Source organism: Aspergillus luchuensis, chromosome 2 (genome assembly GCF_016861625.1).
Source record: "Aspergillus luchuensis IFO 4308 DNA, chromosome 2, nearly complete sequence".
In the NCBI taxonomy this organism is placed as follows: domain Eukaryota; kingdom Fungi; phylum Ascomycota; class Eurotiomycetes; order Eurotiales; family Aspergillaceae; genus Aspergillus; species Aspergillus luchuensis.
Window position 1 is genome coordinate 2,921,117 of NC_054850.1, and position 25,932 is coordinate 2,947,048.

The 25,932-nt window shown below is 49.9% G+C and overlaps 10 protein-coding genes across 10 annotated transcripts; 3 read left to right on the forward strand and 7 right to left on the reverse strand.

The window, feature by feature from the left end:
- Positions 1 to 636: 636 nt before the first annotated feature.
- AKAW2_20957S (transient receptor potential ion channel family protein) lies at positions 637 to 2,937 on the forward strand (the record flags this gene model as incomplete). The annotated part of the gene is made up of 2 exons (XM_041685728.1): positions 637 to 1,009; positions 1,076 to 2,937. 2 exons carry the CDS (start codon positions 637 to 639, stop codon positions 2,935 to 2,937), a joined length of 2,235 nt encoding a protein of 744 aa, XP_041539783.1.
- Positions 2,938 to 3,869: 932 nt separating this feature from the next.
- Positions 3,870 to 4,932, reverse strand: AKAW2_20958A (putative U1 snRNP complex component Yhc1; the record flags this gene model as incomplete). Its single annotated transcript, XM_041685729.1, has 4 exons — positions 3,870 to 4,567; positions 4,629 to 4,730; positions 4,864 to 4,869; positions 4,923 to 4,932. 4 exons carry the CDS (start codon positions 4,930 to 4,932, stop codon positions 3,870 to 3,872), a joined length of 816 nt encoding a protein of 271 aa, XP_041539784.1.
- A 579-nt stretch (positions 4,933 to 5,511) lies between these two features.
- AKAW2_20959A (uncharacterized protein) lies at positions 5,512 to 6,162 on the reverse strand (the record flags this gene model as incomplete). Its single annotated transcript, XM_041685730.1, has 1 exon — positions 5,512 to 6,162. The coding sequence occupies one exon, from the start codon at positions 6,160 to 6,162 to the stop codon at positions 5,512 to 5,514; it is 651 nt and encodes a 216-aa protein (XP_041539785.1).
- Positions 6,163 to 7,960: 1,798 nt separating this feature from the next.
- On the reverse strand, positions 7,961 to 8,293 carry AKAW2_20960A (uncharacterized protein; the record flags this gene model as incomplete). Its single annotated transcript, XM_041685731.1, has 1 exon — positions 7,961 to 8,293. The coding sequence occupies one exon, from the start codon at positions 8,291 to 8,293 to the stop codon at positions 7,961 to 7,963; it is 333 nt and encodes a 110-aa protein (XP_041539786.1).
- A 2,491-nt stretch (positions 8,294 to 10,784) lies between these two features.
- Positions 10,785 to 11,255, forward strand: AKAW2_20961S (DUF3602 domain-containing protein; the record flags this gene model as incomplete). Its single annotated transcript, XM_041685732.1, has 1 exon — positions 10,785 to 11,255. One exon carries the CDS (start codon positions 10,785 to 10,787, stop codon positions 11,253 to 11,255), a length of 471 nt encoding a protein of 156 aa, XP_041539787.1.
- A 2,911-nt stretch (positions 11,256 to 14,166) lies between these two features.
- Positions 14,167 to 15,426, reverse strand: RO4 (actin-related protein ArpA; the record flags this gene model as incomplete). Its single annotated transcript, XM_041685733.1, has 3 exons — positions 14,167 to 14,229; positions 14,287 to 14,601; positions 14,659 to 15,426. The coding sequence occupies 3 exons, from the start codon at positions 15,424 to 15,426 to the stop codon at positions 14,167 to 14,169; spliced, it is 1,146 nt and encodes a 381-aa protein (XP_041539788.1).
- Positions 15,427 to 16,090: 664 nt separating this feature from the next.
- alg13 (N-acetylglucosaminyldiphosphodolichol N-acetylglucosaminyltransferase catalytic subunit ALG13) lies at positions 16,091 to 16,908 on the reverse strand (the record flags this gene model as incomplete). Its single annotated transcript, XM_041685734.1, has 4 exons — positions 16,091 to 16,171; positions 16,233 to 16,305; positions 16,366 to 16,504; positions 16,569 to 16,908. 4 exons carry the CDS (start codon positions 16,906 to 16,908, stop codon positions 16,091 to 16,093), a joined length of 633 nt encoding a protein of 210 aa, XP_041539789.1.
- Positions 16,909 to 17,252: 344 nt separating this feature from the next.
- Positions 17,253 to 18,483, forward strand: RSM24 (mitochondrial 37S ribosomal protein mS35; the record flags this gene model as incomplete). Its single annotated transcript, XM_041685736.1, has 2 exons — positions 17,253 to 17,811; positions 17,894 to 18,483. 2 exons carry the CDS (start codon positions 17,253 to 17,255, stop codon positions 18,481 to 18,483), a joined length of 1,149 nt encoding a protein of 382 aa, XP_041539790.1.
- Positions 18,484 to 19,465: 982 nt separating this feature from the next.
- On the reverse strand, positions 19,466 to 21,131 carry AKAW2_20965A (uncharacterized protein; the record flags this gene model as incomplete). The annotated part of the gene is made up of 3 exons (XM_041685737.1): positions 19,466 to 20,490; positions 20,543 to 20,618; positions 20,688 to 21,131. 3 exons carry the CDS (start codon positions 21,129 to 21,131, stop codon positions 19,466 to 19,468), a joined length of 1,545 nt encoding a protein of 514 aa, XP_041539791.1.
- A 2,554-nt stretch (positions 21,132 to 23,685) lies between these two features.
- On the reverse strand, positions 23,686 to 25,617 carry AKAW2_20966A (cytochrome P450; the record flags this gene model as incomplete). The annotated part of the gene is made up of 6 exons (XM_041685738.1): positions 23,686 to 24,104; positions 24,165 to 24,803; positions 24,862 to 24,939; positions 25,010 to 25,094; positions 25,145 to 25,279; positions 25,336 to 25,617. 6 exons carry the CDS (start codon positions 25,615 to 25,617, stop codon positions 23,686 to 23,688), a joined length of 1,638 nt encoding a protein of 545 aa, XP_041539792.1.
- Between the last annotated feature and the right edge of the window lie 315 nt (positions 25,618 to 25,932).

The following is a 25,932-nucleotide window of genomic DNA, read 5'->3' on the forward strand; positions in this document are numbered from 1 at the left end:
CCTCCCATTCCCGCTTTTTTTAGGGAGACTCAGGCAACCATCTTATCCCATCTTCCAGTCCCCTTCCCCGTGTGTCGTTCTTCCAACTCGACAACCACCAACCCCCGGCCATACTGTGTGTCGCCATCCCACGCTCGCTTTTGTTGTTATTTCGACTTCCAACTACCACACTCTCTTGAAAGTCTTTATACTACTACTACAGTCGACACTCATTTTATATATCGCATTCTTTTCTTTACAATCGTTCTTTCAAACCCGACGTAACCCCGTTTCATCCGCTCTTTTTGTTCCAGTATCCCGGAAAGCAAGCGCCCTGGGCTACCAATGACGTGGTGAACCGTAACCGCAACAGGATCCCACCCCCCCATCGAGCGATAATCCTTACATACTACCCTATCCGACTCTTCCTTCTACGATCCTACCCTCCGCGATTTCTACTGCGGTACCACTCCCTCCCTAACAGCTTCCGCCGACTTCCTACACGACCGCATCCGGCCGCGCCAAGCTGGTGCTCTGGAGTACCACCTTATTGTTCGATCAACTTGATTTTTTATCCCCGCGTCTCCCGCACTGGTCGACGGGCGCCCTCGTTATTTCCTACGAATCGACAAGTTGTCGGCCACATAGCTTGCCAAAATGCGATTAATATCCATGTTCATCGGCCTTCTGGTCGTCCTGCTCAACTCCCCGCAGGCCGCCGCCACCAAGCTCATCGAATCCAATGCCCTGAGTATCTGCCAGGACAGTTCGAATTTCACGGCCACTTACTTCAGTGTTACTTTCACCCCCGGCAACCGCTCGCTTACCTTCAGCTTCGATGGAGTATCTGCAATTTCTGGAAAGGTCACTGCAGAGCTCGTGCTCGAGGCCTACGGTATCCAGGTGTTGACCAAGACTCTCGACCCTTGTGAGATGGATCTTACTGGACTCTGTCCCATGAATGCGGGCACGATCGATGTTCCGAAAGCCGTCATTACCGTGCCCGAATCGGTGGTCAAGTCCATTCCGAGTAAGTGATCTCCGTCATCGGCGGCCCCTTTGAGTGAGCCCTAGTTCACTAACAACCGGCGCTTAGACATTGCATACACCGTCCCGGATCTTGATGCCAACGTGCGGATCTATATCAACTCCACCACGACTGGTGAAGCCATTACCTGTGTGGAAGCATCTCTCTCCAACGGCAAGACAGTTTATCAAAAGGGCGTCGGCTGGACTACAGCTATTATCTCCGGTCTCGGTCTGGCTGCCTCTGCTATCACCTCTGGATTGGGACATTCGAACACGGCTGCTCACGTCGCGGCTAATGCGCTCTCTCTCTTCGGTTTCATGCAGTCTCAAGCGATGATTGGTATGACATCCGTCGCAATGCCTCCGATCGTGGAGTCTTGGACCCAGAATTTCCAGTGGAGTATGGGCATCATCCATGTGGGCTTCCTGGAAACCATCTGTACATGGTACCAGCGCTCGACCGGAGGAACGGCTTCAACCCTTCTTTCGGATTTGTCCACTACGTCCGTTCAACTGTTCAGACGCAAGCGCTCCCTCGATGACGAGCCTATTGTCAGGAAGGCCACTGGGTATTTCAAGCATTGGCATAAACGTGCGGATGCCAGTACCCAAACTGCCACTGATTCTAGCGTCATTGTTCGTGGTATTGAGCGTGTTGGCTTCAAGGCTGGAATCGAATCTACGAATATCTTCCTGACCGGCCTTATCTTCTTCGTTGTATTCGTTGCGCTGGTGATGGCCCTTGTCGCTATTTTCAAGCTTGGCTGTGAGGTCCTTGCTAAGAACGGCAAGATGAAGGGAGACAAATTCCAGGAGTTCCGTAACGGATGGAAGGTCGTCGCACGTGGAATTCTGTTCCGACTCACGCTGATCGGCTTCCCCCAAATGTGTGTACTCTGCCTGTGGGAATTCACCCGGGTCGACTCAGCTGCGGAGGTGGTTCTTGCTGTGATCATGTTCCTTTCGGTGGTTGCAGCGCTGGGTTGGGCAGCATTGAAGGTGTTGCGTCTGGCCAAGCGATCTGTCATCATGCACAAGAACCCAGCTTATATCCTCTACTCTGACCCTACCTGCTTGAACAAGTGGGGATTCTTGTATGTCCAGTACCGCGCAACTGCGTACTACTTCATCGTCCCGTTCCTGGGCTACATCTTGATCAAGGGCCTGTTCATTGGATTGAGTCAGCCCGCCCCGGTCGTGCAAACCATCGCTCTTGTGATCATTGAGGCTGGTATGCTCATTGCTGTCAGCGTCCTCCGGCCCTGGATGGACAAGAAGACCAATATTTACAACATTTCGATTGCCGCCATTAACTTCCTCAACACGATCTTCCTGCTATTCTTCTCGGATGTGTTCAACCAACCTGGAATTGTCACTGGTGTTATGGGTGTTGTTTTCTTCGTATACAACGCTGTGTTCGCTCTGGTGTTGTTGATCCTGGTCTTGATCGCATCTGTTTACGCCATCGTTTCCAAGAACCCCGACACACGGTACCAGCCCATGAGAGATGACCGGGGTTCGTTCATCAAGAACGGGGGTCAGTTGACCACCGAACTGGATGCTCTGGGTGCTACCGCTCGTGGGGACATGAAGGGGTCACCATACCAATCCAGTCCGTTCGAGGATGACAATACGTCCTTCTCCAGTGGAAACGGTGCCAGTGTTAGCCGTCAGAATCTCGAAGCCCCTGATGCCACGACACACCAGACCGCTCGTCATTCCCCGGTCTCGCCTGTCGATCCGTCTTTGCCGCTATTCCCTAGCGACAACTCGGCCCGCAATGGCCCTCCTGCCTACGATGCTAATTTCGGGCGTTCACCGTCTCCTGTACCACGAGGCTACAATAGCTCCCCCTTCCAAAACCCACATGCATACCGGCAACAAAACAACCCGAGCCCATGGCAACGGGGAGCAGGTTACGACCACTGAAAGATTTAATATGATTGCTTTCTAGCCTTGCTTGAGATGAAGTTATGGCTTAGTGCGGGCATGGGTTGATTCTTCGGGCCCTATTCTAGCTTTCCACTGACTGCATCCTCCCTCCCCCGCGCTATGTGCGTTTATTTGCTTTTTTATATTGTGATTCCTCCCATTTGCTTGCCTATATGCTCTTGGCTACCATTCCTTGTCGTATACAATGATATACAGGAAAATTTCTTGTTTCCTTCTTTTCTTTTCTCCCAATTCCTCTGGCTCTCACATCCGAATCCTTTACCAAAGGCAATCCACCTTTCATTTCCTTCCTCCCTTTTCTCTCTCGATTTATTTTCACCGCTGGCGTTCTGAAATACTGGATCTGGAGATCGGTACTTGGGTTTTGTGTGGACTACGTGAAGTGTTCCTTTTTATTTTATTAGCTGGCAGGGGGTCTGTCTACTTGTCTGATCCGATATCCCTGTATTATTCTTGTGATTTCATCGTGTATGGAAAGAAATCATAATGCCGTGCCTGAGTTGCATTGACCTATTATCCTAGAGCGATCTAGTAGTTTCCATTGTAACATGTTCACACCATTCCATATAGGTTGTCGTAGCACTACTTTAAAATGATGTTTCAAAGGTAGTTATTAGTACCCTACAAACTCACATACGCATTATGATGAAGTGAATAAAGAAAAATCCATCCAATAAATCCTTTTATTCATATTCTGTTGATTTACCAACTTTTTCTTTCCTTTCAATCAAACAAAAGAAAAGAAATATTGCATAACCGAATCCCCATAGATAGAACGCTGGTATGGAATCACTCGAATCTAGACAAACAAATAAGGCGAAAAGAAGAAAGTGAGAACCCCCGTAGTAAATAAATCAAGCAAACTCATGATACAGATACAACATAAGATAATATACTACTACCCACCATCACCGCTTATCACCCAATCCCGGAGGCGGGCCAGGCAAACCGGCGCCCATACCGGGCGGTGGTGCGTAACCACCATCCTGTCCCGGCGGTCCAGCTATACCGGGTGTAGGACTGGGGCTGTATCCTGCTGGAGCTTGACCTGGGGGAGGAATCGGGGGGAACCCGGCAGCAGCAGCACCGGGGGGAGGGGTCGGGAAGTTAGGAGGGAATCCGCCAGGCGGAGGAGGGAAGCCCTGGGCGCCCGGGGGCATGTTGGGGAGAGGGGGGAGACCGGCAGGAGGGGCGGCGCCTGCTGGACCGGGGAAGGGAGGGGGGAAGGGGAGACCTCTTGCTCCGGGGGCTGTTTTCATGAAGGTTAGATAAGATACCTCAGGTGTGGGTTTGGGATGTTGGGGGATAGAAGTGTAACGTACGAGGAGGCATGCCCGGCGCGCCGGGTGCACCCAGAGGAGGCATTCCGAACGGAGGGGGAGGGAGTTGACCTGGTCGACCTGAGGAGAGGGTGTTAGTTTGTTGATCGATGTAGTAGTGGTGCATGGTATGTAGTAGGTGGCGAAGCGTGACATACCAGGGAAGCCGAATGGAGGAGGGTAAGCCCCCGGAGGAGCCATCGCGGGGTTCGGGACAGCCTGGCCTTCGGCGGCGTAGGACGACGTGATGGAGTCGATGACCGATTGGGCCTTTTCTTGTCCGATTTCTGGTGTCGCGTTAGCAGGTCTCTCTTTCGAGGTGGTCTTGGGGTGGATGGGCCGCCGTACGTTGGTAGTATTCCAGAACGTTTCTGAGATGGTTACGTCCGGCGTTATGCGCCTTGCGCACGCTCATCGAGTCGTGCGTGAGGTATACATCGCAGTAGTCGCCTATATTCGAATAGAGACATCGGTCAGTGGGGATGTGACTCCGGAGGTGATGGCTGGATAGGAGGATGGAAGGAATTGCATGCGCGATGGACAAGTCCGCGGGTTGATGTGAAGGGGGTTGGGAGTGTCCTACAGAAGAGTAATGTCTTTGTCAGTATCAAGGGTCCATCGAAAGGTGAGGGGGAGACTTATATTTGGGCATTTTGGTGTTCAGAGAGCAACTGCTCTTTAAAAGCGAATTAAGCTCGAGTCGGATGCGCGCAGGTGGCGCGGTGCGCGTGAGAGATGGCTCGGTTGGAAGAGTGCGATGGTGTATTGGCTGCACTTGTAGCGATCTAGAAAAAGGAAGAGAAGCTGAAATATGAATGGGCACAAAAAGCCGTTGATGCTAGCTAGAGAGAAATCAATGGCGACGCACTGCTTGAGGCGGAGATCGCTGCGATATCAGGGCGGTCAGGTACGGCAATATACTAGGGAAGTGATGTTGTGGCCTCAGGCAGAAATACATTTCTAACTATATCACCATGTTCACGTGTGCGAGAAGGTCGTTCCAATATAATCCGACAAGCTACTTGTCAGTCAATTGGTGTATAATTATAACGAGCTGCGTAGGGTCTGTCTTGTTATCATTTAATTTTAAATAAGGTAGTATTCTTATAACAGATGTAAAAAGGTGATTGTTTTACGTTTCCGTACTAGTAAACCATCTTAATTTATTTATCTGTTTGACTAAATGCTCTCTTTTTTCAATACTTCAATACTCCCAATCCTGATCCTATGGCTAACGAGCATTAGGAGTATGGGCGCCTCCACTATTCAGATGAGAGGTTAACATATGGGGAGCGCTGTACCGTGCCAGTCTGAGCGGGGGAAAGCCGTCATGTTCAAAGATGTCTTCAGCAATTTCCAAGAGCAGCTCTGGCCACAATATGACATCTTTCTCAGACAACACCGGTTTTCTACCCACTAAGCGCTGAAACTCCAGCGTGACCGAAGGGCCTCGGACAGTTGGAGGGTCATCTCCATAGCACACTTCAGTAGTTGCAATCAGGTCTGGAATATAGGCTGTCCTAAATTGCGCTCCGGTGTTGAAAGGAACACTGGGTTTTGGGAAATACTTTTCAAATACTATGCGCTTACTGTCCTTGTGCACACTGATCAAGATCACGATCTGCACTTGCCCGTTAGAGTTATTTATCCACCAGGAGGCACCTTGACGGAGTCTAGGCATTGATTCTGCTACCGCACTCTCAATGACGATCCTTGGCCAATCCTTATTCCTAGGCTCTACTAAGGGATGGGACCAGCTATCGTCAGCTTCTTTCACGGAACCAGTAGGGCCAACGTGCATGGACGGCCATAAGCCAGGACGCTCCTCGATGTCGAGTCTCATGATCCTTAACTGGGAGGTGATCTCTCGTCTGAATGCCATGCGAGCCACGTTCTGCCTTTGTATGGCGAGTTTGACAATAAGAGTTTAAATTTCTGGGAAGTATGTAAACCTCACTGGATAACATAGCTGTTGGCGTTCCTGGACCAGGTGTTGAAAATCATGTTCAGACACAGATCCTAGAGACAGGTATTGATCAATATCGTGCTCTTCGAGTGTATCAAAGGAGGCTTTTATTGTTTCCTTGAGCCTTTCAAGGCTTTCGAATGCCTTTGGGGGATACCTCCCAGTCAAGGCAAGGTCGGCTGAGGGCAGAATAGTATACATGAGTCCTGTTGACGGTAGACATTCATTACGGCCTGATTTTGAGGGTTTCTCCATCTAAGATGAGGTCAGACTTCTATAGCCAAGAGCGCATACTCGAGCTTCAAGAGACGAGAACCTGGCAGGCTAATTGGAGAGTAAAAGAAGAAAAAAGAGTCGAGGAAGCCATCTTCAGTATTTGTATAATATAGAAATGACTATATTCGACGGAGTTAGCCGCAAGACACAGGCAGTTTATACTCAACCTAGGCAAAAGCCGATGCTTTTATAATTGTAGTCCGGACTGCTACTCCGTATATTCCTTTGGCCTCTAGCCAAGGTAAACAACTTACCGCTCTACAGACCGCTCAGCACGGCAGAAACTAGTGAACCTCGATGAAAAAAGCTCGGATTTAGCGGATTTTGGAAACATACAGTCCCAGAACTTTGACCTGAGATTCTATTAAAAATGGCGGTGGGCGGTGGGAGGCGGCAGTATTATATTGACTGAGGATGCTATGTATACTTGTGGAATGATTATACTTCTGTGTTTGTCTTTTACCCAGGATACTATTCATTTGAGATATATATCCTGGTTTTGTACGGACCAAGTACTAATACTAGCTGGTACTTGAGCCTGGGATGTCTGTCGTAGTTGAGGTTGAGGGCAGGGCTGTAGACTAGGCTTTACCAAATGGCTACGGAAGCTGCTTGATCGTCTATAGTTTACATAACAAAGCGCTCATATGTGCAATATGTTAAGAAGGTGACTCCTTGCTTCTATTCTCCGTTCTTTGTTCCTGTTTCTTCGTAAAAGCAATGCGAGGAGGTGATCAAGAAACAGGCAGTAGGATAACCGGTGATCTGGAATATATGGAGCAATTAGTGGAGTTAAAGCATTACTACTTCTGGACCAGGTTCGCTGCTGCATTCAGTCAGTGTGATATTCATGGTGTCTGTAATGTTCATAAGAATTGCATATCCTAGAAACCAGATTTTGACATGACAGACAAATACTAGCAAGACTGGTATGCATGGCTGCACTACCTAATGAGCCGCCCAACGGCCGATAAACGCAAGGGGGACTGTGTCAGAACTATGGGGTAGGACATAAGAAGATGCAGTTATTTTGTTGCCGTCACTACTGTATCCCCTGATCTTGTTGTAGTAATGGACTAGCAAGGGATTTGCAATGTCGTGACCGACGACTGCCTGAGCGACTCGCAAGGGACCAAGGGGCCAATGCGTAATGCCAGTTGCAAACTCTCGAAATGACTACAATGAATGATCTGATGTATCATTATGTCCCCGTGTGCTGTGTCTCGACCATAGAGAAGTGGCAAGATAGGAATGTTGGGAAATACGAGTGAGGGGTCACGACACCTGGACATGGTTGGGAAAGGAGCACACGAGCGACCGCGTCAGGCGGTGGCCGTGTCCAGAAGCATGGAAACTTCGACGACCTCCTGGCCACGTCTCCGGCGAGAAGGAAGCTGAAAGAAGGGGTACATCCTGCACGGAAGAAATTACTCGTACGTCATGTCCCGGTGGTGGCAGTCAGCCGGGTGTGATGAGTGATGAGACCTGCATGGCTAGGATGCTCCGGGGTCGAAAATCCGGGGAAGCAACGACGTGTCCTCCAAAAGTTCTTCTGCCGTTTTCCTTTTTGCCTCGGGAACCAGAAGCGGGTTTGCAGGAACGACGGGAATGGCGGCCATTTGCCGGTCCAACCGGCTCGGTTGATGTGGCCATTCAGGGGCTGAGATGGATGAGTTGCTTTGTCAAGATGACTGTACCCCTGACCCCCTAAGAAAGGAGATGCAGTCCGTGAGCGCTTCACTAGTCGAAGTCGTTGGTCCTTAGCATACATTTCATTTGACTAATAGTAATAGTCCTGACAGGTGGGGGATGATGAGCACTCTAGAAGAAATCACGATGGTCGGAGGGTGATTCGTGTCATTGAGGCATTTCTGGTCGTCTTCCCCTCTCGATCGTTCCAGATTTATGGAGTCATTTTTCTCTTTTTGGAGTGGCGCCCCCCTCGGCAGTCTGTGTCTGGGGAAGCTGTCCTGCTTGGGTTTAGCGCAGTGGATGGGCAGTGGGGTTCCTGAGGCATTCTTCAATTTTCCGTTTGTGCCGTTCAGATCTCATGACAGCCAGGGGAGATCAAAATCCAGTTCCCCCCAAAGTTCCTGCCATTGCCCCATGTCCAACGCACACCGGCCAACATCATACGAGTAGTCAATAAGTTTCAACCAGCCAACACAGAAAGAAACTGGGGTGCAATGAGGGACAGTCAGATGGGGACCCGGATGATGCGGTGAGGGGCTGTTGTTTGATGATCTCCGCTAACCGTCTCCATACTGAAAGAGATTTCTGCACTAAAAATGGTCTCGACCGGTAGCCCCGGCAAAGTCTTAGTCACTCTCAGAAGGAAATCCCACGCTCCGCACCGGTCTTAACTTCAGATGTGACTTTTCATGTAGAATGCCATCATCATCGTGCATACGGAGTTGGTTGGCCTGCCCCTTTGAGCCCTTAGCATTGGGCATCTTCCCCGGTACCTGCCTTTCCAGTAGACGCCGTTCAATATGTAAAAGAAGTAAGTCTGGTTAGCTGAGATTTGTGAACCGGGATTTGACTGCATGATGCCCTTTCGCCATGGTTGTAAAGAACAACACCCCCTCGGTACTGCCGGGGATCAGAGTTTAGCCATTAAACTTGACGCTTCCAATTTCAGATGCAGCACGAATAATGATGCAACTGTGCTGCTGCCGGTTTCAGGTAGCACCGGGCCTAATAGTTGCGGGGAATAATAGTCATGGACTGGTAGAATATTCTGACCGGTTGACCGGCTGACGGTGAAGCCACGAGGGCTTGCCTTGAATATTGGGCATTACGGGAGAAGTAGAAGGGATGGTGCAAGTGGACAACGAACTGTTTGTAGCGCAAGAGTTCGTCAGTTACTCAATTTAGTTTCTCTTGCTGGTACGAAAAGAGTAAGTCCAAAGGCAGTCCTGCCAAGCTAATAATAACAAGTCATTTTCTATCTACGTGTTAGTAGTATACCAAGTAGAAACTATAGACAGTAATAGAAGACTATAGACGGGCTGTGTATTACTTCGTACATCCAAGACCAAGGAAGCAGCATCAACTCAGCCCCGGGCCCAAGCATACCATAGCCCCTTGGATACACCGAATTATTGCTATTATTGATGGCGAAATTGCGAGAGTCTTCCCCCTCATTCAACAGGATCGACCCAAATAGAATCAGAACAGGCCGCACGCAATGTGTTGGCCGATGACGCGTGACCGACTCAGCAATTTCCATTACCCCCAGGAAACCACCAGAGCCAGCCCTCGGGCACATCCATGGCTTGTGATTGGCTGTGGCGCCAATTTCTGTTACGTTTCGCCACGCCTTGGATTGGCGCCGTGCATGTCAGATGATCGCACAGAAATTCTTTAAAGCAGCCAGGATAGGCAGGGGCGGTGGGTCGAATATTAACCAATGATACTGTAAATTAGGGGGGCGGGCAGACAATGATTGGCTGTAAATGTTGCACGTTTTGGTGCCGCCCTAACAGGGTGAAAATTTGCAGGGCTGAAAGCAGCGGTGATGATGGAGTAGCGCGCGCATAACCGCAGAAATGCAGAAAGTGGGAAGGTTCAACCAAGTCACTACTAGTAACGAGTTATTGGGGATGAAATTTTCTGGGCAGCTCCACCCCAGCCAAGCGTGACCCTGGCGCGGTGCCTGGAAATGGAAACCACGCAGTGGCCATGGTGCAATCATGAGTCTGCCTGCCGTCACGAAGGGGGGCCGTCCTGACTCTTCCCCCGGTAACTCGCTGGGCCCGCCTCGTCTGCGTCCAACTATATAACTCCTTCCCCGCTGCGAGGCCTGGTTCCAGGCTATAGAAGTGGATTCTCATCAGCTCCAGTTTGAAGAGTCATTCATACCACTAAAAAAGAAACACACGAGGGAAATTTTCTAGTTTCTCCTCTCCTCTTTTAATAGTCTCGCTCCCAGACTGCTTCTGCTTTATTCCTCTTTGTCTGACTCTGCCTACCACACTTTCACCAAACAAACAAGATCCTACCACTCTTCGCGAATCACTCGACCATAGGTCCCCATTGCCTATACACCTCATCTCCAATTGACTCATATTGCGTCTACATGTTTATTACGCCATTATCGCAAATCGGATTGAGTTTCCGCGTTTCGAATAATTCGAGTAATTCGATATAGACCGCGAGTTTATACTTCCCGCATCGCAAGCGCTTTTGCACGCATCCTCAATAACATCTCAACCCACACCACTCTACTACCTACCACTACCTATCACAACTCAATCACCATGCCTGCATCAGTGAATTACCGTGTCGTTGAGCCGCATCCGTCGGTCCCTCATACCAGCCGCCCTGCTCTGCACACGGCTCGCGGAGGCGCTGGCAATGTCATCAACCTGAAGGGCACCAAGACCACCGACTCTCGCTCTGCTACTGGTCCTGCCTCTTTGACCCGCTTGGACTCGAATGTCCCCAGCACCTTCAAGTCCGGTCGTGGCGGTGCCGGCAACGTCCACAGCAGCAGCGAGCGCGCCATCTTCAGCTTCGACGAGGAACTTGAGCGTGATCTCCGCCGTGCCGCCCCCGTCTACCACGTCGGCCGTGGTGGAGCCGGCAACATGGTCTTCTCCAGCGACGACTCATCCAGCACCCTCAGCCGCAAGTTCTCCGGCAGCAGCTCGAGCAGCTCCGGTTCTACTCGTGAACGGGCTCTCCGCGGTCTTGAGAAGGGCTGGGGCAAGCTCAGGGGCATGGCATAGGTATGAAGAGTCAGGGGGGGAGTGAAACTGGGTTTCTTTCCGACCATCTTCAGCGCCATTTCCATTGTGCCTATTGCCGCCTACCAGCGTTGCATCAGCAGATCATGACTCACGACTTACGACCACCAAAAAAAGTTTTTGTTTTCATTGTTCGATTCGACCTTCGAAGATTGCTACCTTCACCCCAATCATCTCATCCAACTATGCCTTTAATCCTTTTCTCTCTCTTCAACACTCGATTGAATTAAGGGGTCTATTGTTCCCCCTCCAACTTCAGCTCTCTTCTCATCTTTTCTTTCTATTTTCAACCTCCACATCAACACTTTTCAACATGATACCCCTTTAGCCATGGTCTCGTCTATATGCGCGGACATCAGCATGGCGTTGACATTGCCCTGTTCACTTGTTCCTTTGTGATTTGTTAGGACAATGACTGGATTTTGTCTTGTTTACAGCATAGGATCGATCACTGCATCTCCGTGCTTCACTACCACAGCATATTGTGTCACTGGCCAATAGAGCCAAGATTTCCCATGTACCCTACTAGTTAACTGTGAAATCAAACCAAACCAAAACAACCCCAACCAAACCAGATTCTGTCCCATTGCGTACCAAGTAGTAGTAAGTTGTGACACAACTAATGTTGGTCACAAATTGTGCAATCTCACGTAATGATGCCGAAACCGTCCGTTACACAAAACGTAACCACAATTACCTCACCAAACGCCCTGGGACCGCGGAGCGCATCGTCAACGACTGTACCAGAACCATCTCGATGCACCATCCCTTCAGCAAATGACGGGATCGCCGGTTTTTGATGTCGTGACTTGACATCATCAAACAATTCAATGACACGAATTGCCTTTTTCGACAACAAACATAAAATGTCTTGACAATATCATTCTATGCAAGGGTTACAATGACGCTGGCCCTCTACATTCTACATTACTATACTCTTTGTGACAGTGGAGTTGGGTTGGGTTACCTTAGGTTAGAACTACCTGGAAGTGTTCTAGACCTTCTTCTTACACCAGATGCGTTGGAGGATGAAGAGGTAAACAAATGCTCGTGGTTATTTGGTTCGAGACTACTATGCATGTGGCTGGCTAGTTGGCTAGCTGACTATATGTGTTGTACACTTGCTTGATCACTAGTAGGTATTTGGTTGGCACTGTGTGAATATTCCTCATATTGTGGATTGGGTTGAGGCACAACCAACAGACAATAGATTGCACTTATATAAGTATATTGGTAACGTGACTAAGACATACATGTCTAGGATGTCACATGAATATGTCAGTGACTTGAGGTTGTGTTGTTGTTGCTGCTTCTAACTTAGACATCAAACGCTCTTTCCTCAACTACTATAGTAACTGCTTTTCCCGTTTCCATCCATCTCGCTGCTGATTTTGTTTATTACTACCCAGTAGCTCAGTCCTGCTACTACTGGAACCCCGACTATTAAAATCACTAGGACCCCAAAACACTCTGTTGGCTAATAATCACAAACCTACTTGGAGATCCGTATATCTCAAAGGAGGATTCATCCGCATCCCTCAGAATGCATACTTGGACGTGCTAACTCCCGCATTCCAACCTCGTTGAGTGATATGATCATCAATCACTTTGTCAGTGTGTCTTTCTTCACTGTTTGAGGGGTTATGCTCACGTCTTCATCTTATCTGGAAGCTTAGGCGATGCAACGATGTGGTACAGCAACATTCCTTGAGGACCACACCCGTTTCATGCGAGTTATAGGTAGGTTTCTGTGTCCTCAACCTATCCACTCTGTTCAGAGTGTGACCCTTTGGTTGGGAAGACGGTAATCAGGGCAGATCTATTCGACAGGACGCAGAGCTCATGTGGCATGCTAAAACTTGCTATATATCTAGTTACCGCTTTCAGCATTGACTGATATCGCGTTACACCCCTGTGCGCAATGATGGATACCCCCACAGGGGCAGTGAATCTGTGGGCTACCACCCGAGACCTTGATATCAATGATCTTCTTGAGCTGGGATATATCACACAAGAATGTTAAGATGATTATGGGGATGGCTGTTGGGATGATGGTTGGAAGACTCTTCGGTGCGAGGGGGCGTGGCCTCAGTGTAGTGGATAAAGGTCCCTAATACTTTGGGTGATGGTAGGTCAATCAAGAATTAAGTTTTGTCTTTCACTTTTCTCCTTTACTTTCCACCATTCTTGAAGTTGTTGCTTTTATTGGTGGTAACGATCAGATAGGGCTATGTGGATGGGGGTTTTTCTGAGCATCTTAGGGCAATTGCGGAGCTTCCAGGCTCCAGGTTACTTGATCAACGGAGATGGGTTGTTGGGACTCGTTTATTTTCATCTATCCATCCAATATGTACACAAAACTTCAGAATGTGGCACGCAATTTCAGCGAGAAATAAGGAGATATGAGGTGAGACAGGAAAAAGGTAGAAGAAGTGAAAGCAAAATAGCATCTAGATTCATGTCTTTCCTCGTAATCCGGGGTACATGTCGCTAGGTATGTATGGTTAGAGGCTAAGGGAAGCAGCATAAGATAAGGGGTAGATGTGCTAGTGAGCTCATCCGATGTGGGGAATAGACACAAAACACCGCTCATGGAAGATGTATCTCGCATCAGATAGTTAAATAGTGGAAGGGTGAAAGCGTAGTATGAGTGGCAGATGGGGTATGGCAGCTTGAATAATCGAGGCGAACAGAAAAGAGGGGTATCTATTAAAAGCTGCTGCTGACCATTGTGAGCATCACCATTGATGTCTTTTCTAGCTAGTAGCTTGCAAGTTCAGTATTTGCAGTGAAACGGATCCTGTCGCGGAGTCTGCGAGCTGCAGGCGCGGAAGTGGATACCGTCGATCGTGCAGGTCCCTGATATTGGATTCATCCAAAAAGGCAAGCATCTTTAAGCGAACTTCCGGTGGATGATCTCGGGGTCTTCGTGCCATTCGTCTGCGCTCACCCACATCTGTTGAAGGAGTTAGATGTACGGTTCATGATTTAGGGTGATGAGGTGGAAACCTACCTTCCGGAAGGTGCTCAAGCCAGCAAGAATACCACCTCCGATCCATGTCGTGTACTTCCGTTCTGCGGGGGCAGAGATTCGGATCTTCATATCCTCCACAGCCAGACGCTTAATCTCGCGCATCAACCGGTCCGGGAAATTCTTGCACAGCGTTGATCCACCAGACAGGACGATGTTGAGGTAGAGAGATTTCCGCAAATCGAGATCCGTCCGGGTAATGGCATCCTGCACGATTTGATGTACACCAGGGTATTCCAAGCCAATAAGTTCCGGATCGAAGAGAATTTCGGGGGCGCGGTAGCGTTCTTGTCCGATCTAGTTCGCCATTAGCAAGCCCCTCCAACCCGATCAGCATAACGTAAAGGAAAGTACCTTGATCTTATGTCCATCAGGCAGCGCATAGTCAACAGACTTCGTCTCCGACTTGTGATAGCTATTCATCCAGTCTTTCTCCTCCCGCTTCGGATCTAGCGAAACGTAGCACACCTTCTCCTTGATCATGCGGACGACCTCCTTCTCCGCACTGGTATGCAGCACATGTCCATTCTTTCGTAACAGTAGTTGCAGCTGCTCCGTCACATCCCGACCCGCCACATCAATCCGCCGTATACTGTTCGGGATCGCGAAACCTTCAAACACCGGTACCGCATGGGAGACACCATCCCCTGAATCGAGGACCACACCTGTTGTCCGACCAGACGCGTACAATGACAGCACAGCTTGAATTGAAGTGTACAGCGCCGGAACGTTAAAGGTCTCAAACATGATTTGGGCGGCAGCGTCGCGGTTCTTGCGTGGGTTGAGCGGTGGCTCCGTCAGGAGCACAGGGTGTTCCTCCGGCAGCGTTTTCAGCTCGTTCTCGTACACGTAGTGCCAGATTTTCTCCATATCGTCCCAGTCTGTTACGATTCCATGTTCCAGAGGGTAGCGAATCTTGAGCAAGCCGCGCAGTTCTTGAGCTCGTTGTCCGATAAAGACGTCGCCTTCGAGACCGCCGGCCATCACCCGCGGATGTTTGGGCCGGCCCACGAACGAGGGGAAGTAGCAGGAGGGGATCTCCTCACCGGCGAAGCCGGCGCGGATGGTCCCACTGCCATTGTCGATGACGATCGGAGCGTTGTGGAGGGTGGCTTCTGCCATTGCGTGGGGAGAATGTTGGGGATTGGGGATCGGGGAAGAGAGAGGAGAGATCGAAGGGCGCGGGTGTTTTGTTGTCGTTCAAAGGCACGGAGAGGCCCCGCGGCCTGGTCGGTTGCTGGGCGAGGACGCGGAACTCGAACGATGTCGCAGGACTTCTCCCGGTAGAGTGCTTGAGCTCGATTGCTCTTCTGCGAGGTCACGAAGGAGAGCAAACCAGGCCGGAGGAAGGATAGCTGCGGGTTGTTCTGCGCGTATGTTTTTGGGGTCGAGGAATGGAAAGCACAGACCAGCACCGCTCCAAACTCTCGGAAATCCCAACTATAACTCTATCTACAACCCAACACAGTAGGATAGAATGCATTACGATCATCATGCTTTGCTCGCCATATGATCAATTTATAAAGACATAAATATGCTTGATTCCTTTAATCGTCCCAACCGGATTGGCTACTCCTACAGATACATTCCCAATAACCTATATCTAAGCGTTGTTAAGCCACCATTTAGCGGATTGTCCAAGACACTGATGAGTCCAGTCTACCCTCCATGGCTATTTGGTCTCGAGACTCCTCATTGCCCAAGGCTCATGGCCAGCTACCCGATGACTTCCATAGTCATGATTATTATAATCGTACCACATGGTGGCGGTGTCATCCCAAACAACTTACAGATGTATCGCTTTCAATGCGCCCGGCAGAGTGGATTCGACCGGTGCTAGTGATAAAGACCCAAAGGCGGCTTCAATCTAAGAAGCCCAGTTCGTCAGACATCACGCTCTCCAGCGTTGGCTGGCGCCGCTGGCTTACTCCACACACAGGCGGCCAAGCCAGCATCTGAGCTCGCAGCTTTTCTGCACGAGCGAGTGCACTCGAAATTTCCCTGGAAAAGGAGTGAGCTCGTCTATGTCACCCGGTCCTAAACACCGAAAGAGCAGCGTACCAGTAATTGCTGGCGACAACGTATCCCTGCTTCTGCAGTTCTTGTGCCAGTTCTTCCTGGTGATTATCCTTCAGGGTTGGGTTCGGTACAACAACAAGCGGCACACCAAGCCGTAATGCTCCAAGAATACTTCCCGATCCTGGACCCAAACCATGTCAGCCACCTCAATCAGGCATTGGAGATACTGTAGACATGGGCATTACCAGCGTGGCTGATGATTAATCCCCCGACTCGACCCTCAGACGGATCAGCTCGAGCCAAACCCATCTCCTCGTCTAATCCAGCCTGGTTGAAGTCGAATCCGGCGATTTCAAGCCCATGTCGGCTTTCACTATCAGGAGGGCATCTGTTCTGGAACTCATCCCAAAGAGCCTGGCCGTCCTTGCCATATTGCACAAGTAGGTGGGTGAACCCTAGTTTCTGTAATGCCAGCAGACACTGATCTGACAGTACTGACTGTAGAAGAAGATGAAAAGAAGCTGTAGCACCCACAGTGACGAAGCAGACCTTTGTAGTGGCATTTGTTTGGAGAGGGGACGGCATGATGATTAGTTAGTGGGCGGGTGATATCCCGCACGGAACAAGACTCAAACGTGGCTAATTTTGCCAACCATATCAGCCTCTAGGGAATGTAGTCAGTGCCGTAGCATTCATAGACTGGCACCCAACATGCCAGACTCTAGATGGAGTGGGCGCGGAAAGATGCAAAGGCAAGTACGAAGTTGCAGTTGAGGTAAGTAGTTCCAGCCAATTGTTCGGCGGTGAAAGTCACTGCCTTCCCGAAACGGTTTAGTGGCACGCGGCGATGGAAGGAAATGAAAAACATCCGCCGAACTTCCTCCACTGCGCCTCTCATTCCCAATATCCCCAGACTTTCCCCTCCCCCAATGGCCTCAGTAGCTCGGTCGCTGGGCCGCTCGGCCTTCTTCCTGGCCCGGAGAGGGCCTATCTTCACCCCCGTCCGCCAATTCTCCGCGACGCCCATCTCCCTCGTCTCAGAAGATCCGCCCGTCCCTGAGGAGCCCAAGCGCCCTCGTCCGCAGGACCTGCCCCCGGCACCCGAATACTCGCCTGATTTCCTCTCGAAAGAGGAGCGGGAGCAATATGACTTAATGTCTCCGCAAGAGCGAAAGGCGTTTGACGAAGCGAACCGTGCTCTTGTCTCCGAATACAACGACCCCCAGGCCCGTGCCGCCATGTTCGCCGAGCTCGACAAGGAAGTCTTCCAGATCGAAAGAGAAACACATATGCGTTTCGAGGCCCCGAGAGTCCGATCGAACGGATTCTGGGCGGACGAAGAACCGGATGATCTGGCTCTCGTTGAGGACGGTGATGAGGATTTCAACGATGACGAAATGACGAGCATGGCCTACGCACAACTCGAACAGCATCGTGAAATCAGAGAATACGCTCGAATCGCCGCTTGGGATATGCCATTGCTGAGCAGTATGCAGCCACACCTACACCCAGACTCCACATAATTCCCCCTTATGTCAGACACAATCCCTTTGCTGATAACCCGCAATAGAGCTCGCCAAACCCTTCACCCTCCCTCCCGAATCTCACATCCTCCGCTTCCGCTACACAACATACATGGGCGAGCAGCACCCCGCCGAACCCAAGGTCGTTGTGGAGCTGTCCTCCAAAGATTTGACCCCCAAATACCTCACCGAAGCGCAACGTCAGACCTTCCTCAAACTCGTCGGTGTCCGCTACAACCCCCAAACCGATATTGTGCGCATGTCTTGCGAGAAATTCCCACTCCGCGCCCAAAACAAGCGTTACCTTGGTGACACCATCAAGTCATTGATCAAGGAAGCGAAGGAGGGCGACTCGTTCGCCGACGTCCCTCTCGATCTGCGTCACCACAAGCCCAAGGTTACGCACCGCTTCCCCGAGTCTTGGGTCATGACACCCGAGCGCAAGAAGCAGCTGGAGGCCACTCGTGCTGAGAGACAGCGTCAGGAGCAGGAGCGGGTGGACGGCAACAAGGTCGTTCTGCAGGCGGCGCGGACCCTGCCGGCTTTGAACCCTGCGTTGAACGCAAAGGCCACGGAAGAGCGGGAGAAGGTTGCGGTGAAGGTCAATGCAAAGGCTCAGCGGAAGAGGGTTCGGTGAGCTGAGCATTAAGCTGTGATGAATTCTGGAGGGATTCCAAGGGAAACAAACACCACGCCTCACTTCCGCCATGATCGTTATCATTTACGAGAAACGGAGGGAGTATGTCCATATGGTAACCTCATGTGTCTGTTTTCGAGGGTATACTGTAGTATTTTCTTTGACCTGTGTAAGCTCAAACGAAACAGGGCGGCGCATATTTCGCAAGGTTGTATTAGACACTTTTATCTTATGTCAATGTATTATATCTCATTCATCGTTAACTAGCACTTTCCTCTACTTATTTCAACTGCATGAATCCTGATACTGTCTGATTGGACCTAATAGCATCGGGGGGATGATACACTACGCCGCAAAGGCTCTGTTGAGTTAACATTCCATATATTATGAGGTTCTGATAAGTTCCTGGTACTATAGACATGGCACATGCTATAATATCCAGCATACCAAACCGTTTCAACGAAGGAAAAGAAAACTAGAGGAACAGAGCAAGCAAAGGTAGTAAAAACACACGGAAAAGAAGAGAAGACAACATAAATCGAAACTCATAATTGGCACATGTAAATGAATCAAAGGACAGAAGACAAAACACACCAGCGAGAACCCTCAGCACAGGACGTCGATTTTGAAATTTTGACAATTCGCCGCGCCTTGCGCTGGTTGCATGTATCCTGACGGTCACTCTTTCCCTTTCCAACCTAGATCATGAATGAAAGGAGAGACATCTGGTCTGGACACAGATGAGAACCAGAGAGAACTAAATGCTGATGGCAATAATATAATGACCTGGCATCCTTGAGCCATCCCACACCTGCCGGACTCATCAACTTTGTAAGTATATTTAGTTTGACTAGTACTCGCCGTGTCGTGTATCATATCATAAAGGATCGAGACCCTGTATAGTTACGTCTCATATTTAATTGAAATTGTCTCGAGCAGTGCAGGACTACTCAAGCAGCGGGATTCGTTGGACGGCCGGGCTTTATTCATCGTCCTTGGTGCCCAGGCCTAACAGATCAACTTCGAAGGACCCGTCACACGACTTACCATACCCTCTCTTGGTACCTATAGCGCCGAAGGTCGCTTTGTGTTCTTTTTTATCTTTCTGTCGGTCGCGGACAAGATCGGGACTCGAGTCCGAAGATGCAGTGCCGGACTGGTTTAAAGGGGAGGCACCGCGAGTAGCCGGCTCGGACGCGCTATCTAGGGCAGACCGGATGTTCGGGCTTGGGTGGTCAACCTTGGAAATGGGAGATGCAACGCTCGGCGGAGCAGTGCCATAGCCTCTACAATCCCCGCTGAATGCATCTACTTCGCTTGCTTCAGGTTCGGACTCCTGCTTCAGGACAGGAGGCCGAGGCTGATACAACCGGCGGGATTTTTGTGCCTTCTTGGAACGAGGCTTATAGGGAGAACCACCGGCCGGCAGGTACTCCGAGATCCCGGACATTGGAGTCGGCATTAGAGATTGTATACTGCGGACGAAGTCCTCACGCTCGCTGTTGACACTCGCAAAGGCGGCGGTGCCATTTGCGTTGGCCGGCGCGCGCATCTTCCCGGGCGCAGATTCCACGGATGTGTAGCTGGGGTACTCTGGAAGAGGGTCAAAGGATAAAAGATCCACTTTCGAAGAATTTTTTGCTCCATGTCTCTGGGGCATTTGAGCCCTGGACGGTCCTGCGGCGGCATAGACAGGCCGCGACGATCCAGGAAGTGCAGCTGGTGAGTGCTGAATAGCATAATGAGTCTTCTGCTGAGAGTCCCTCTCAAAATCAGAAATGTCCGAGATGATGTTTGCCCCGAGGCGAGATGGGTTGTGGACCGCTCCGAAACCCCCATTGTCCGTCAGTGGCAGAGCATGACCGATTTGATGACGAGGATGAACATGTCCATTCGGTATCAGGCTGGGAATGCCATACTTCTCACGATACCAGCGGGGGATGTCACGGAGGCCAAGCTTCTCGAGCATCGCCGGGTCGCCAGGCATCTCATGTTTAAAAAGGCAGCCTATGGTCATATTAGTGGTCATACCACACAACCAGACGACTGAAATACTAGCCTTGTTGTGAATAGTCACACTCGCCATGGCGAATCCAGTACGAACAGTATTCTTTCTTGGTATTGTAGTGAGGTCCCTGGTCGAGGGTTAGTCACACCCCTTTTTCTTTCTCAAAACCTTTGTAATGCTACATATTAGGACTTACTTGTCTAGAACCCACATTGCCAGCAATACTACCACCACTATTAGGCACCAACCAACCGTTACTGGTGGAACTGGGCGTAAACATGCCGCGAGAAAGACCATGCTGTATCAGCGTTGTAATAGCCCGACGCTCGTTGGTCGGAAGACACTCATCGGAAAGGACTCTCATCAACGCGGCCTGTAAATCAGAGTCACGGGTGCGGTGTCCGGTCGAACTCGTGGACGTCTCTCGAGTGGGAGCGGGGCCAACTCCTTCGACAACATAAGACTGGGGCCTCATCTGTACAATCCCAAGGCTCGTCATTCCTTGGGTTTCACTGGCTGCTAGCACACGGGGAGCTCCACGAATCGAGATATGCGAGGGGAGCTCATCCACGGCGATAAGGGGAGTGAAGGTGCCATTAGGACGAGTACAGAAGTACTGGGGATGAATCGTGGAGGACATTATGACTTGGTAGCATAAACTGCAATCAGATGTTTGGATGATGTCTCGTAAAGAGATGGAGAGTCGGGAATGATAGATCCTAGATTCAGGTGTAGTTGTAAGCGGCTTGCGGGAGGAAAGAGATGAGAAGGGTGATGGAAGTGTTCAAGAAGAAGCCAAGGGAATCAAAGAGGTAGAAGGAGAAAAAAGAATTACGGTAGCGAGTGCGTGTTTCATAGCGCGTGGTGAATGGCTTGGGTGTATGAGCGAGGGAAATGTCACTACCATTCACTGAAGCCGGCAATGAGGATGGGATAACAGTACTGACACGGAAAATTTGGAATTATTAAAACGAATTCAAGCAGAGGAACTTAAATATAAATGAATGCATAATATATAAGATAAGTAATCTTATACGGACAATGCCATTAAAGATAAGATAGAAGGGATGGCGACAGGTGCAGGATACAAGGTATTATTCGGGAGTCACCGTAAACATCCACAGTTAGGGAAAGGAAGGTTCCGCTAAATTGCGGAGCAGACATCCAAGAGGGTGGAAAGGCAGCAGGAGAGTAACGTGAAAGAGCCCCCAAAGCGCTTTAACAGCAGGCTCCGACTTGGGTCCCGTTGTGGCTCAATTCCGCCAGTGTTTGTCCGATGATGTTGGTCAGTACAACATCCGGCTCGGATGGCTGCAGCCCTCCCACTCTGGCACACACGCTGGTCTGGCCTGTCTTGTCGGTTTCGTTGGGGACACAATGCCCCATCCTTGAAATCTGGAGCCCTTTGACAGTCATCATATTTTGTCCTTTTCTGCCATGTCCTCCCTGTATCCCGTGGACCCCCTTGTTCACCTATGATGGTTGTCAAAGGCGGGAAGCTGCCAACACCCATGTTTGTAATGTACATGGTTTGGCCACTTTGTATGGTGATTCCGAGAGGCATCATACTGTAGGAAGCCCCCATTCTTTATCTGAATCATTCTGGTGGCATATTTCCATTATTTGAGACATTGAGTGCCGATAAAACGTGGCGATACAAACGGCTATATCAGCCATTGGTGTTGGTGACATAGCGACACCAACTGCCCAGTAGATCAGCAGTAAACGGCTTCCTGTGATTAGTCAAAAAGAGATAGCGTTTGAAACACAATGCGGATGTAATCTACACTTACAGCCCTATCAGCGATGGTGCGGCCTTTTTCACCAAGGCCATTGTGCGACTCGAGAAATGTTGGCATCTTCTGGAAGAAATTAAGCTATCCCACAAGCTTTGAGCGGGGGCTCCGGATACAACCATTCGTCAGGTGAACGAGGGGATCTGGTCTGCTATAGGTGTAAGTATATCGGCCAGGGGTCCAGTGAGGAATGCGATGACAGCTGCAAGGAGGGAAATTGACAGCGGCAGAAACCGAAAGGCCACAAAAACATGTGACCATTTCGGTTTACAGCCTCAAAGGGAAAGTTGCCTCAGGTTCATTTCGGAAACTTCCAGTCATGCCAATGATATGATTGGGTACGATGTCTATGTATGTATGTGACTATACAGACTTGATTTTCTAGAATCAATGAGACTTTCCCTATTTGGATGAGGCCGCTTTAATGAGAGCGCTCAGGGGTTGCTCACTGAGTATTTCTAATTACCAGTTAATGCTCAGTGAGTGCTCAGGTTCTAATCAGGCTGGGATCAATTATTAATCACATGTATTCTGAGCTGCTCATATCTTAATATTCTGTATTATTAGCCTGATAATAATGCTGACTAGATTCATGTTCAGAGGGGCGAATAAGAAAAATTGGCCAAAGGCTTTTTACTTTTACCCATAAGCGAAAGCCATACTCGAAGACAACCAGGCCGGAGCACGCAACTGAGACGGCGCATCATGGAAGAGGAATCCCTTGCATTCATAGCGGGGGGGGCCACTAATTGACTGTCGCTGTCCCTCCTTCCAGGCAAAATAGATACAATTTGCTGGGTTCCGCTGAACGATATGCATTCTTGCCTTCATCCCCTGCTCCATCCCCTGACGGATTTCAATGGAGACTTGAGTGGCTATTCGTAATAATGGCAATCAGCTAGAAAAATGTACATGCATGTCTCAACTGACCGCGAGTTAGTCGGAGATTCCCCACGGGCAACTGGCGTAAGAAAATTCTGCAATTCAGAGAGGCGACAACCACGACCCCCTTTGTACTGTATTGGGCTCTGATCCGCCGAGGGGATTGGTTACCTGGGCCGCCCAGGGACTGTCTAGAGTATTCTGGCGTAGTTTTTGCTAAAACCTCTACTACTTGGGGAGCAGCTTCACCGACGCTGAAAATCTTGGCTGTTCACAAGATTGGATGGGACAAGGGAAATGATATCTTGATGGCTATCAGCCCACAGACTCGGTAGACCCATATAAAAGCACTACGTCGGTCTACCTGATACATGTAACATACAAATGTATGGTGCTGCTGAAAAAGGGACACCCCCTCAGAGCACCTCAGAATAGATTAATGAGACTATCAGCTAAGATTGGCTTCTAGCAGGACTAAGATGTTCCGCTATGTCCACTTTGCCAGGCCGGCGAGGGCTACATCTTCGCGGCACGAGGCCGGATTCGGGCCTCAATTTCACTATTTTGGAAGAAATACGAACTCGTGAAGATATTGAAAGGAATTTCCTCTACACCAGGCATGCAAGTGACATCGAAATCGAGGAGGACTTTGGCGAAGACGGTTTGGAGGACTCTGCTCGCCATGAAGCGACCTGGACAGGTGCTGGTGCCGTATCCGAAGGCTAGAAATTGGTCCGATGTGGTCGTAACACGGGCAGTACACGCCCCCGAGGACGCATCGTAAAAGCGGTGGCTGTCAAACCTCTCCGGACTTGGATACAGATCCTGATCTCGGGCCATCCAGTACCATGGCAGCGTGAGGATCGACCCCGGGGGAAAAGTGCGGCCAAGGGAAGGGATGTGGACCGGTTTTATCACAAGACGACTCGAGGCGTCTGGTAGGTTTGGTTGCTTGTTAGTGTCTCGCTAGAACGGGTGGCGGGGAGATTGCGCACATAGACTGGAGCCGTGAAGACGCAGGGTTTCACGCATAAAGCTTTCCAGCTTGGGGCATTGGTTCATCACGTCAGGAGAGGTATATTGTCCCGCGGACAGGGCTGCCTGTAGCTCCTCACGGAGAGGTGCGATGCACTCTGGATTTACCATGATGCGGTATATCATTGCAGACAGGATCACTGTGATCGGTAGAGCAGTTTCAAAGTGAAGGAACATGATCTTGTCAGCTATCCGGCTGATTTGCTTTTCCTCATCGTAGTACCTGGTCTCACGACCAATTGTGTTTTCAGCCATACACTCCTCGACCACGGCATCCAGTAGCGAACAGGACCTATTTTCAGACTTTTCGGAGCGTAATCGACGCACCTGACAGCGAATCTCAGGGATGAGTCTGCTCTTGAGCTCGTTCATGACTGTCCTCATTTTTCGATTTACCGGAGCAAACCGTGAGATTAGGGAACGCACGGCTCGTGGGAATCTGACGCAAATGCTTGTATGGGACATTATCAAAGAGTGGTAGGACATATAAAGCTCAAGGAGCCTTTGGTCCAATGCAAACTCAGGGCCCATGATGCACGCAATCATAATCCGCGAGTTGATATAGCTTATTCTTTCCATGACATTGATCACCTGCCATCCTGCGGTTGAGTTGGTCACTTGTCCGGGTTTCTCTCCTCTGCACTCGCATCCACTCACCTTTTTCGCCGGGGCTCACGGAAAACGCGGACGGTATGATCTGATTGACCTGACTGGCGACCTTGTCGGAGAATGCATCTGAGACTAGTATTAGCACTCCTCTCCCTGAAATCCCTATTTTCGCATCCCAAGGATCCTCGAAACTCACCCAGATAAGGCTTCTTATTGCATTTGATGAGGGCATTGGTCACTGTCTGCGATGCCAGGTCCGAGTGGAGGTAGTACATATTTTCCTGAAGGGGTCACTAGCCTGACTTTCTCGGCGTCTTGGGGGTAGGCCTACCTTTTCGACTAATTTGATGAAGCTGAGATGATCTTGTGGAAGATTGCTCCATTCCCTGGCCGACTGTGGTGGGAGGCATATCCCGTAGAACCGGTTGAGAGTTCTTATAGCCCAAGGTAAGCCATTTTTGGTATACTGTCGAATGAGTAATTGTAGTTCCGAATGGAGACAACAGATACATAAACTCTCACCTGTTGGTACGCGTGAGCAGTCTCGTTAACTAGATCGTGCTCGGTTGACCTCCATCGCAGCAAAGGGCAAACGTCACTCTTCACACCGACTATGGGAATATCTCCCAATTGCTTTCGGATGCTCCTTCCATAGAGATAGTCGTCCACAACAATGGCGAGGCAGACAGTAAGCGCACTCGCGAGCACAGCCAGCACAGATCCCTTTACAGGATCCCAGTTTGGAAGGAAATCCATGGGAGACCTAAAAAACAATGTAGCTGTTATTGAGATTGTACTACCCATCTGTCCTGGGGGGAAAGGAAGGAGGAAAATATATTGCTTCCCCTCCCAGTTTGTGCGATCCATCCCTTTTTCCCCTTCTGCCTTATTCAATAACATGCCGCTAGCTCCCCCTTGCAGCGTGAGTGCAAATGAGCTCGTCAGGCGCGTCCTCTTCTCCAAGTTCACCGCATGAAGGTGGATAGGTACTCTACCATGTCGGTGAGACAACAGGCATGCATAGTCTAGATTCATTTTATTGCCTGTTTGTATTCACACTGAAACTCAAAATTAAGGGAGCTCTTACTGACTCCCCCGCGCCTGTTTTGCTTCTCACGT